This window comes from Mus pahari, chromosome 7, assembly GCF_900095145.1.
Source record: "Mus pahari chromosome 7, PAHARI_EIJ_v1.1, whole genome shotgun sequence".
In the NCBI taxonomy this organism is placed as follows: Eukaryota; Metazoa; Chordata; class Mammalia; order Rodentia; family Muridae; genus Mus; species Mus pahari.
In genome coordinates, this window is record NC_034596.1 from 1,199,245 (window position 1) to 1,212,003 (window position 12,759).

Genomic DNA, 12,759 nt, shown 5'->3' on the forward strand with positions numbered 1-12,759 from the left:
TGGAGCACATCAAGTGTTCCAGTTATATAATGTGTATGTGTGTGTATCTAACATATATTTGTGGACATGACTAAGAAATGCTAAACATACAGTCTAACCGTCTAGAGGAATTGAGACTGAATTTTCATATTAATTTTTTAGTACTGAGGACTGTTCCTAGGGGCTTTCCCCTGGCTACACAAACAGCATTACTTTGTATCCCTTATTATTATTATTTTTGAGATTGCTTATAATGTTGCCAAACTCAAGGTTCAAATAATGTGAGTTAAAAGGTTTTTTTTTGAGGTAGAAACTAAAGGCTAAAAACTGCCTTAGACAAAGAAGCCCAGGCATGTCTGGACCCGCCTTGAGACTGAAATTAACTGGTCATAAAGATAAGAAGAAAGGCCAGGCGTGGTAGCACACACCTTTAATCCCAGCATTCGAGAGGCAGAGGAGGTGGATTTCTGAGTTTGAGGCTAGCCTGGTCTACAAAGTGAGTTCCAGGACAGCCAGGGCTATACAGAGAAACCCTGTCTCGAAAAACAAAAACAAAAAACAACAACAAAAAAGATAAGAAGAAAGAATGCTGGAATTGGTCTGAGCTATCTTGGCTGACTCAACAGCCATCTGGCAGAGCGGTGCCTCCCCTGCTCGTTAAGACATAGTTTTGGAGTTGTACATTACCCAGATGTATTGTCACCCCAGATAAGCCTCAGGCCCCTGGAATTCCTGACGCCCCAGCCTGCACGTACTATTCTGCTGACTTATAATTGCCTTGCTATGTTTGAATGAGCCAATCATGAGTAACCACGCCAATTCTCCCTGAGCCCCCAACCCTCTCTCTATAAAAACCCCTAGTTTTCAAGCCGTGTGGTCGATTCCTCTATCTCCTACGTGAGGCACATATCAGCCCGGAGCTCCACCAATAAACTTCCTCGTGCTTTTGCAACAAGAAGGTCTCTCGTGTTTCACTGGGTCACCCTGATTCCCGAGACTTGAGAGGGGGTCCCTGAAAGGGGTCCTACAGGTAGGATCACAAGAATAAGAGAATTACAGCTCTTCTCCAGCGGAGTTATCTTTAGTAAACATTGCACAGGGGATGGGAAGGTAACATATGGCTCATTTATGTCGGAGGGGTCATAAGCTATCTTCTGGTGCACATTACTGGTCCCAAACACAGGGAGATGGGCGCCTGGCTGGGGCAACTGAGATAATTGCCTAGCTAGCTGTCAGGTGGAGGAACAGAAGACTCCCTGCCAGCCTTTGAGAACAAAGAGCTCTTTACTGGCCACATTTCTAATGATCTGGGGAACAGGTTTTGGGGAGTGTTAAAGCTGGGGCTCCACAGCAGTACTTTAGATATTTACCTCGCTGAGAACCTCCTAACTCTCTCTCATCCCTAGACATTTCTTCTCCTCTGGAGGAAACGGTCCCACTGTGTGTTCAGATGTGGAGTCAGAAGCATCGTTTTCATGGTTTCTCTGGCTTCTGCCTCTCTCTATCTCTTACCAGCTTTACCTTCCCCTTCTTTCCCCAAATTCTCTGATCACTCAGCAGCATACTTCTTTAAAATGTGATTTCACATTTAGTAAATATGCATGCATGTGGACGTGTGTACCCTGGTGCTCACATGGATTGGAGAGGACCACCTGGAGGAGTTCACTGTGTTGTGGATAGATAGCCCTGGGGCTAATTATATTTGATGTTAATTCCATTCTCCTGTGAGTGGTTGCAAACAAGGAATGAGTCAGCACTCAGGTGATTTCCTGTAAACCTGCTTCCCACCTTAATTTGTAAAATAAAGGAGACCTGATTATTGGGCAGATAAAAGGGAAGGTGGAGCTAAAGGTGGGAGGGAGAAGGAGGAGAAAATGGAAGAGGGAGAAGATTTAGAGGAGGAAGACAAAGCAGAGCAGAAGCACATGGCCTGGAGAAACTGCAAGTTCTAAGGGGTCTCCTAATCTGTGGAAGATGGTAGTGTAGTGGTAGATCTGCCCAATCTAGGCGCACAGCATGTATTTGTATTAACTGTGTTGTGTTTTCATTGCCAAGGCATATTTGGGAGATTTACTGCAACATCACTGGGCTTGGCTACAAGAATCTTTACCACCGGAGCCATCTTGCTGGCTATACTTTTGTTATATGCAGTTTGTTCGTTTGTTTAATGATTTCCTTTACTCTGACTTTAAGGTCCCTGCGCTCTGTATTCATCTCTTCAGGAGATGTTTTCTTCCTCAGTTTGCTCAATCGGCTTTAATATCCAAGTCTAGCTTCCTGCTATGAAACTCGCTTTTTTGAACACCACCCAGTTTCGTTTCCTCCATGAATGAGGAGGTAGCTCTGTTTTTTAGCATTGCAGCAGACTGAGGCAGAAGAGTGCCTTTACTGTACTGGTGTTTATTGAGTACTGGTTTATAACAATGACCCCATGTGTCCAGTGGTCCTCCATGGGAACATCTAAGGGAACAATCTCAGTGGTCTTTCTAAGCTGGCCCAGTGTTACTGGCCATCCAACAGCCTCCCCAGTAGACTAAGACAGTGTTGGGGTCTAGTAGTTCTGAGTCTTAATTTTCTGGCTAGTAAATAAACTTCATTGGATTTATTCTTGATTTGGTGCAGGAAGGATGGTTCAATGTGGCCTCAGGACATCCTGGTTTGGGGGGCAAGGGTCACAAGTATGACTCCTCTCCCTCTTTGCCTTAAGCTGTCCTCTCCCCCTAACTAAGGCTTCTTGATACCACCGTTCCTCTTTCAGCCACTTTTTACACATCTCCAGTTTCCTCTTTATAGACTCTAGTTTGTGGTACTCCTGGATTAGCTTCACTAGATCTTCCTGTAACTCCTGGTTCTCTCTGCAGACACTAAGGCAAAATTCCAAATTCACTTTCTTGGCTGTGGACTTGAAGAGCTGGGCCTTCTGCCTAACCTCTGGGGTGTTATGGTCTCCTGCCTGCAGCGACCGGAGTCCCTGTATCTGTCTTATTAGGTGTGTCTTTCGCTGCAGGAACTGTACTTGTGCCTGGTGGTCCTTCCGAGCCGTCTCAGCTTTCACATCCTCCAGTTCCTTCTCTAACATCTGGATTTTCATCTGCTGGCTCTTCTGTGTGGAGGAAATGTGCTCCATTGACTGAAATTGCTGCTCCAACTGGAACTGCTTGATCTTTCCCTGAAAGAGCTGTGTTTGAAGTTCCTCAGTTTGCTTGGCGAACCTGAGTGTCAGTTCTTGTTTCCTTTGCATAATCTCCCCCCATTGCTGAACACGCTGGCTCCACAGTTGCCAGTGTTTCTGTTTACACTGCTCACTTTGCTTCCTTAGGACTCGCAAAAGGCAGTTCTTCTCGGCTCCCACACAGAGAGTGTCACGCTGCAGCAGCCTGCTGTCTTGCAGCAGGCGCTCCTGCTTGAGCCTGGCCCCTTCTATTTTTCTGTTCAGGCTCTCCAGTGCCTCGATTGTCTTGTTTTTTACCTTGTTCTCTAATTCTGTTAGCCTCTCTGACTTGAAAAGTTCATTTAGAATAGTAAGATACGTTGATGGCTGAGGAGAACCTTTTGAACTCTGGGCAAACCTGGAGGAAGAACAAAGGAAATATTCTTTTATCAGTTCTTTAGGCACAAGTGAGAAAATAATATTTGGAAACTAAAGCTTCGGGTTCCATCATGTGCCAGAAAGGGTCAGTGCTGGTTAGATTTTTGACAAGTTGGTACATTCAGGAACTATTTGGGAGGAGGAACTGCATTGAGAAAAGTGACTCCATCAGATTATCTGTAGAACTCTGTCTCTCTCTTTCTCTTTTTTAAAGATGTATTTATTATTATATCTTAAGTACACTGTAGCTGTCTTCAGACACACCAGAAGAGGGCATCAGATCTCATTATAGTTGGTTGTGAGGTACCATATGGTTGCTGGGATTTAAACTCAGGACCTTTGGAACAGCAGTCAGTGCTCTTAACTGCTGAGCCATCTCTCCAGCCCCTCTGTCTCTCTTTGAATTAAAGATTGATTGATGTGGGTGGGCCCAGCCCTTGAGGGTAAGGTGACACCCCTAGGCAGGTGGTCCTTAACTGAATAGGAAAGCAGTCCAAGCAACTGAGCAATTTATCTCCACGGCTTCTGCTTCAGTTCCTGTCTCCAGGTTCCTGTCTTGAGCTCCTGGCCCTGGGAACTGTGATACAGAAGAAAAGATGAAATAAACCCTTCCCAGTGTTGCTTTTGGTTATGGTGTTTTGTCAGAGCAGTAGAAACCCTAATTAAGGCAGGGTCTCTCACTATACATGATGCTCAGTGATTAGGCTAGTCTGGATGGATGGCCAATAAATATCTGGGATCTGCCTATTTCTGTGCCCCATCCCAACCTTAGGAGTGACAAGCATGTGCTGCCTTGCCCAGCTCTGTTACTGGTGATCTGAATTCAGGTCTTCATGCCACGTGGCAGGTCCGAGGCACTGAGGCATCTCCCAGGCCCCCTTCTTCCATCACTGTTAGCAAGCTTAGGAGACCTTCCATTCACATCAATCCCCTCAGTACCTACCTGGTTCCAGAATTCAGACATGCATGGAAGTGAGTCTGCTGCTCACTGAGGGGCTTTGCCAAAGAACTGGTGCCACATGTGTGCCTTCGGGGAACACAATTTTCAAGAGGTGTCTTTACTTTGGGGCACACAGGATGGGACTTTGCACAGCTAGGGTTGACATCATATAATTTCTTAGTCTCAGCTACTAAATTAGTCGTAGCAGGTCGACTGGATTTGCCCCCAGACCTGGGACTTCTGTCCTGTGAAATGCAGTTACACTGCATTTGGGAGTTTGTCTCCTCTCTCACTTCTGAGGAGCAGGGTCTTGCCCCTCCTCCTATACCCAATTCGGCTACTGCTGACTCTTTCTCAGGCACCCCACACGCCTTCTCCATTGCCCAGCCTTCCCATTCCTTAGGCACTAGCACCACTCAGACCCAGCAGGTGACACCCACAGAAGCCTCCCTGGCCTACCACTATATCCTTTCCCTGAGATTGGGGTCAAATGTTCCCTGCACAATGGCCTCATGGAATGTCACAGAAGTCTCTCTAGTGATTTGGTGTCTCTATGGTGAGGGGCTAGGCTGCAGTTTCTGCAGAGTCCAGGACCTCAGACCACTGTGTGTTTGTTGGTATTGGGAAGAACCACCTTTCTAGACATGATTACCTTGAGGAGACGTGGTAGGGTCTGTCAAGAGACTGCCTATAGTAGGAGAAAGCTGAAGGGAAAGGGAAGGCTGAAGGGAAAGGGAAGCTGAAGGGAAAGGGAGGCTGAAGGGAAAGGGAGGCTGAAGGGAAAGGGAGGCTGAAGGGAAAGGGAGGCTGAAGGGAAAGGGAGGCTGAAGGGANAGGGAAAGGGAGGCTGAAGGGAAAGGGAGGCTGAAGGGAAAGGGAGGCTGAAGGGAAAGGGAGGCTGAAGGGAAAGGGAGGCTGAAGGGAAAGGGTTTCTGGAACAGTGGAGGGTCCAGGTGGTTGCCTTCTGGGCAACTTGACTACCACTCCAGTTTCTTTCTCTGGGTAACCTGGGGTCTACCAAGCTAGGGTCAGAATTATCTTCTGCATACCCCCAATGCACAGTTGGTGTAATTGTCCATGTTGTCCATTAAGAATGAAATGGACAGCTTCTTAAAAGCCAGGGCATAAGAGTAACCCTTGCTTTGATTACAGAGAAAGCGGTCAAGTTAGCAGTGAAGAGTGGTCAGCAGGGCTGACCAGGTCTGGGAATGAGGCAAGAGCCAAACTGAAGTCAACATGGGTCCTCGTGTTCTGAAGTTAATTCTTGTGGAAGAGCGTGAAAAGGTGGTGGCTCACACTTTTAGTCCCAGCACTCGGGAGGCAGAGGCAGGTGGATCTCTGTGAGTTCGAGGTCAGCCTGGTCTACAGAGTGAGTTCTAGAACAGCTAGGGCTACACAGAGAAACTCAGTCTTGGAAAAAGGTGTGAAGAAATGCTGCGCACATATAGAAAGGTGTGAAGAAATGCTGCGCACATATAGAAAGGTGTGAAGAAATGCTGCGCACATACAGAAAGGTGTGAAGAAATGCTGCGCACATATAGAAAGGTGTGAAGAAATGCTGCGCACATATAGAAAGCAGGTAAGGAGGTGACTAAGAGTTAGGGGGATGCTCTTTGATGGGCAATCAAGCTAGCTTTTCAGCCAAGAGTTGACTGTATACACACACACACACACACACACACACACACACAGAGAGAGAGAGAGAGAGACAGAGACAGAGACAGAGAGAGACAGACAGACAGAGACAGCGAGAGAGATAATTTTTAAAAGTTTAAATTAATGAGGGACTGAGTGTGTAGTTCAGCTGTCAGAATGCCTAACTGGTGTGCAGAGTACTGAGTTCAATCTCCAGCACTACCAACGTGGTAGCACATACCTGTAATCCCAACACGCTGGAGGTGGAGACAGGAGGACCAGTAGTTCAAGGGCACCCTCTTCTCGTATTGAGTCCAAGGCCAGACTAGGATACATAAGACCCTGCCTCAGGTCTCTTCTCATTGACATGAAGGGTTAAGAGCATTTGCTGCTCTTGCAGATGACCTGGGTTCAGTTCCCAGCACCCACATGGTGGCTTCAGAAAACACACATGAGGATTGGCAATATGTGGATACTACTGCAGTGTTGGACCAGCACTGAGCACTGTCTTTCAGCACTGCACAAATAATAACACTTCTTTAGTGGTTTTCTTGAGCCAAGTATGTTTTGGTTGACACACCCAGACAGACCTAAGTATTCACTTGGTCAGCTTAGGACAATTATTACTGAGGCCCTAATAACTATTGAGTTTTGATACCTAGAATCCACGTGGTAGATTGTAAGAACTGACTCCCATACTGTGGTGGTTTGTATATGTTCTGCCCAGGGAGTGGCACTATTTGGAAGTGTGGCCCTGTTGGGAGCAGGTGTGTCACTGTGGGTGTGGCCTTTAAGACCCTCATCCTAGCTGCCTGGAAGCCAGTATTCTGCTAGCAACCTTCAGATGAAGATGTAGAACTCTCAGTTCCTCCTGCTCCATGCCTGCCTAGATGCTGCCATGCTCCCACCTTGATGATGATGAACTGAACCTCTGAACCTCTAAGCCAGCCCCAATTAAATGTTGTCTGTTATAAGACTTGCCTTGGTCGTGGTGTCTGTTCACACCAATGAAACCGTAACTAATGAGTACAGGCCTGTGTACAAGCTAGCCACCCACTAACCACAGAGCTATACACTGTCTTCTGACCACCACATGCTCACTGTGGCGCTTGAGCATACACACACATACACACATATTTAATCACTCCATATTACTTAGCTTACCATGCCCAGCACCCAGGTGTCTCAATAGGTCTAGAAATATCACTTGCTGTTAATAGAAGAAATCCAGAGTTGTACAGAAATATTTTTTGTAATGATTTGATGTTTTTGGCATGAATGTCTGATGGAGTACACACACACACACGCCAGTTAGGTTTTTGTCAACTTGACACAAGCCTAGGTCATCTGTAAAGAGGGAACCTCAATTGAGAAAATATCTCCTTCAGACTGGCCTGTAGGCAAGCCTTTGGGAACATTTTCTTAATAATGATATAGTTGGGTCCCCACTGTGAGTGGGGCCACCCCTGGTCAAGAGGACCTGGACTGCAGAAAGAACCAAGTTGAGCAAACTGTGATGAAGCAGCAGCATCCCTCGGTGGCCTCTTGCTTCAGTTTCTGACATTTAGGTTCCTGCCTTAGGCTCCTGTCCTGGTTTCCCTTCATCAAAGACTATAAGCTGTAGAATAGAACAAACCTTTTCCTCCCCAAGTTGTTTTTAGTCATGGTGTTTAGCACGTCAACAGAAACCAAACTAGGAAAGTATCCCACTGTGTGACTATCACATTTTATCCACCCTTCAGGAAGGAAAAGACAATGTACCAGATTCAATTTTTTTAAAAGATTTATGTATTTATGTATTTATTTATTTATTTATGTAGGTATACCGTAGCTGTCTTCAGACACTCCAGAAGGGGACATCAGATCTTGTTAGGGGTGGTTGTGAGCCAACATGTGGTTGCTGGGATTTGAACTCAGGACCTTTGGAAGAGCAGTCGGGTGCTCTTACCCACTGAGCCATCTCACCAGCCCCCCAGATTCAATTTTTAAAAAAGAAAAAAAATAATTGTCTTAGATGTTCTTGTTTGACAAATGGCCCTCCTTCAGGAGCTGGCTCAGTCCACTCCTGCTCTGCGCACTTCCGTCCCGAGGCATCCTCTCTACTGCATCTAACTGGCCAAGGCAGAAAGAAGGGCATGGCACTACCTTTCCTTTCCATTTAGAGTTTACTCAGTCTTACTTTTGGAGATGTTAGTCACCAGGAAGCAGAGGAGTGAACGAAGATGAGAATCTTGTCCCCAACAGGCCTGTGTACTACCCAGTCACCCAGCACACATGTCACTTCTGCAGACTCAACAGAGACATTAGCTGCCTGCTCAATTGTCATACAGAGGCCAGAGGGCAACAGGTAGGAAATGGAGTCTAGCCATGTATCTTTTTAGTCTGCGATTCTGGAAGGTGAGAACAGATTTTGGCAGACATGTGGAGCCTCTTGTCTTTCTCATGCAAGTCTCCTGCCCAGCTGAGCAAGAGGAGTCCCCCAGAATGCACCTGGGGCTGGGCCTTAGTCTTGTGTTCAGCTTTATGAAAATGCCAAGTCATTTTCAAAGTAATTACATCCATTTCCATCACACACACACACACACACACACACACACACACACACACACACACACACACACACACACACACACACACACACACACACACACACACACACACGCACATGCGCACACTTCACTACCCTCCTCTACGGACCCTTGTTTATATTATTCTGATGAATTTTAAAAACTGCATGGTGTGATCAGGATGTTCTGCACAAGTTTTGTTGCTTCCTGGCCTTGGGAAGGAAATGGCCGGATGCAGAAGGCCCACAACACAGGCCACACCCCACCAGCTCCCTTTACTGCAGTCATAGTGACCAGCAGGTTTCAGGAGTCGAGGAGCACTGAGGTGACCCGGAACTCCCCTGGTTCTTGGCCATCTTGAGTCCCACGAGTCAGCAAGGGGTCCAAGAGCAGAGTGGCAGCAAAGAGGACCAGAGACTTTCTGAGAGAGTCATTTTATTTGTCAAATATTCTCCAAGAACTTCACATAGCTTCTTATTTCCCCTCCTCCACAACCCTCACACTCAACTCCTGAGGGCACTGAGGGCATAAGCAGGAGCGAAGAGCAGCACAAACACGTTGTTTTCTTGACTTGTTTTAAAATGACTCTTCTGGCAGTGCCCAATTCAAGTTTTAATCCCCCATTATTGAAAAGTGATCTTCACAAAGCACACATGATAAAGCTATTTAGAAGAGCACAGAAAACGAGACTTTAAGGGTGGCAAATGGCCTTTCAGAGTTTGGAAAGGTAGTGTTCGTCCATATCAAGGTTAGCTTGGTCAGTGGCACAGGCCACATAGTAGGTGGGGATATAGAAGAACAGTATTTACACAAAAGGAGGAAGAGAAACCAGAAACACGACAACAAGGCTACTTACTCTAACCCACCCTCACAGGGGGAAGAGCCACTGGACACCACCACACAGGCATGAGGTACAGAGACCATTCTTTCCGGGTCCAGAGAAATATCTACATCTGGTGTCAGAATCTCACAATATAAAGCTGATAGAACTCATATAAAACAGTAGGACAGCATTCTCAGAACACTCAGACAGGTGGGCTAATGCCATGGACGACTTAAGTGGGTGTGGCCTGATAAGTGAGGTAGGCCAGGGGAAAGGGACGGCACACCTTGCTTTGCAGCCTCAGTGGCACTGCCAGGGGCCAGGGCACCGAGTCAATACAGTGAGGGATGCTGGCAGTGTAGCAGGGTGGGGCCCCTCTCCTGACATCTTAGTGTTTAGGACACAGACTCCTCAGGCTGTTTCCATGTCTGTGGGTCCAGTTAGTCCCGACTCCAAGAGCAAGCATAGCAAGCTCCTGGCTTTTCCATGCTAAATCATTTTCTTCCTCGCAACAGTAAAACATAAAGACAAGCAGCCTCTGTCAGGCTCTCCTTCCCGGGGTTCAGAGCCACACTATAACAAAAGTGGCAGATCTCCGTTCTAGTCCTCTTATGTCACAAACACAGAAGGATAAAATCTGTTAACGCTTTAAAAAACAAAAAGGTTAGTTTGGAACTGTTTCATAAGCTAAATGATGGAGTAGCCACTAAATCAATGGAGATTCCAAGAACATTCATAATACAGACAGGAAAGAATGAAGGAAACCTTGCACTTCATTCTTAACCTTGCACAGGGCATGGGGACCTTCAGCTGCTCTTCCAGGGGAGCTCTCTGGGCAACAGAAAAGCAGGACTCCAAGGGAATATGAACCTACTGAGGCAGGGAGGGGAGAAAGTGAGTGAGTCAGGAAGACTGAAATTTACACAGAGGAGCTCAGAGCCACAGCCCAATAGCAACAGCTGAAAGCATTTTCACCCAGCCCCAGACTCAGGCCTCCTCTGCACATATCCATGACAACTGCATCACATCCGCAGAGCACAATCAATGCCTGCCTACTTCCTCCCTCGTTTGTGAGTGATCTTGGCGGGTTCGGCTTTCTGGGGCTGTGCTGGCACTGGCTCTGGGTCAGATCCCACCAGCTCCTCATTCCCGCCCTGCTCCTTTCCTGCCTTTGGCTCCAGTTGGCTCTCTGGAGGTTCCACGCACGGCTGCTGCTGCCTCCTCAGAGACCGCCGCCTTCCGTGTTGCTGTCCTCGCTTCTCCTCCTCCTGCTGCCGCTGCTTTATCTTCATCAGCTTCTCAAAGCTTTTCGTGGTTGTTGGGTTCACAACAAACCAATCCTGCAGAGGAAAGAGACACAAGGACTGCTCAGAAACCCCATAAAGAACAAAATGAAGGGACAGGAAGAATGGAGAGAAGGCAGTATTAGGTGTACAGCATAGGAATGAAGAGCACACAGAACTTAGAGCTCTGGTCTGGAGAAATGCAATACGAATTAGCTCTCAAAACTGTGGTTGTGTAATGCACGATTCTGGGTAATTCAGGAGGTGATCGTCAGGTGTGGTGGTGCATGCCTGGAATGCCTTAAGAACTGGAGGGATCATTTTCAAAGATATAGCTAGTCTGAGGACAGCCTGGGCTGCTCAAGACGCTGTTTCAAAAACCCAAACCTGGGCTGGAGAGATGGTTCAGCAATTAAGAGCATGTTGTGATCTTCCAGAGGATGCATCTTCTGTTCCCAGCATTGACACTGGGCACCTGACAACCACCCAGGCCCCAGCACAAGGTGGCACACATAAATGCATGCAGAAACACAACTTTACACAGTAAAAAAGAAGAAGAAGAAGGGAAGGCATGAGAAGAGAAGAGAAAGAAAAGAAGGCTGCTGTGATCTGTGATTACAAAGTGCTTACCTGGCCTGCCACCTGTCTCCTCCTCTTGGGACAGGAGCAGGGTTCCCAAGCGGACCCTGACTGCCATTCTCCTTTCCCTCTGACTTCCTGTAAGTCATTTCATCTCTTTGAGCCTCATGATAGAAAATTGTGTGGTGCAGGAAACTTGTTATAACACACTCTTCTGGAAAAGCAAGCGCCTGAATCTAAGTGATCCAACCAGTCTCCCAGGTAAGTGATCCAGTCAGTCTCCCAGGTAAGTGATCCANATCCAGTCAGTCTCCCAGGTAAGTGATCCAGTCAGTCTCCCAGGTAAGTGATCCAACCAGTCTCCCAGGTAGGACTATCAACTCACAGGAAACAGCTAGGACAGGAGGAACACAACTGTAGGTAGAGGAGCACTTCCACAGGACAGATCAGGGAGCCCAAGTGCATATAAGTATGTGATGAATTTTCCAAAAAGAAGAGGAGGAGGGAGGAGGAGGAGGAGGAGGAGGAGGAGGAGGAGGAAGAGCAGGAGGAGGAGGAAGAAAATGAAGATGACTGGAAATCTGGAAACAAACGAATGAGGGAAGTGAAGCTCCCAGTGACATGGTGAATGGCGATAGCCACCACAGCCTGTGCTTAGGGAACTCTTGAGACTCAGTGAACCCAAACTGATATGGCTTTAGAGAAAACACAGGGCAAGACTTGGTAGCAGAACATATCAAATACTTCACTACAGTTCACTTCGTTTTTCAGACAGGGCCTAATGGGGCGGAGGCTGGCCTTGACCTCACTGTGTAGCCAAAGCTGACCTTGAACTGGTGAAATTCTGCCTCTACCTCCTGAGTGCCAAGGTTACAGGTGACACCATTCGTAGCCTCCGCAGGCAGCTGCAGAGGTCAAGGAGGATGGGACAAGATATTCTTCACCCAGGAGTTGTGTTATCTGGTTGGTTTTAAAATATTACGGCTGTCTGGTGTTTTTCATCCACAGCGACTCAGGCGGGAAGAAAAAGCGGGCCGCTGGGGGTGGAACTTGAGCGGTAGCTCCAGGAGTTCTCAGGAGGGATGGTTGTTGGGCAGCTTAGCAGAGGAACTGGTGGGTGGCACTCGGGAAAACACCAGCCAGCAACATGGCTGTTCTCAGAGCAGAGCCGGGAACACGGGAGAGCTCCCAAGAAGAGTAAGTGTGTTTTTAAAATGACACACAACCGATGATCAAACATTGGTTCTCAGAAGAAAATGCTGTCAAAGTCGGGCGTGGTGGCGCACGCCTTTAATCCCAGCACTTGGGAGGCAGAGGCAGGCGGATTTCTGAGTTCAAGGCCAGCCTGGTCTACAGAGTGAGTT

The 12,759-nt window shown here is 47.3% G+C and overlaps 2 protein-coding genes across 3 annotated transcripts in view; both read right to left on the reverse strand.

Annotated features, from left to right (window-relative positions):
- Window positions 1-2,611: 2,611 nt before the first annotated feature.
- Ccdc121 (coiled-coil domain containing 121) lies at window positions 2,612-4,904 on the reverse strand. The gene is given in 3 exon segments (XM_021202731.1): window positions 2,612-3,548; window positions 4,512-4,867; window positions 4,869-4,904. Coding segments are annotated over 3 exon segments (1,329 nt in total).
- A 4,224-nt stretch (window positions 4,905-9,128) lies between these two features.
- The window catches only part of Znf512 (zinc finger protein 512), a 21,555-nt gene continuing 17,924 nt past the window's right edge, over window positions 9,129-12,759 (reverse strand). For both annotated transcript variants that reach the window (XM_029540995.1, XM_021201576.2), the window contains one exon: window positions 9,129-10,873. In XM_029540995.1, the coding sequence (XP_029396855.1) occupies window positions 10,586-10,873 (288 nt within the window). In that variant the 3' untranslated portion in view covers window positions 9,129-10,585. The remainder of the gene's footprint in view (window positions 10,874-12,759) is intronic.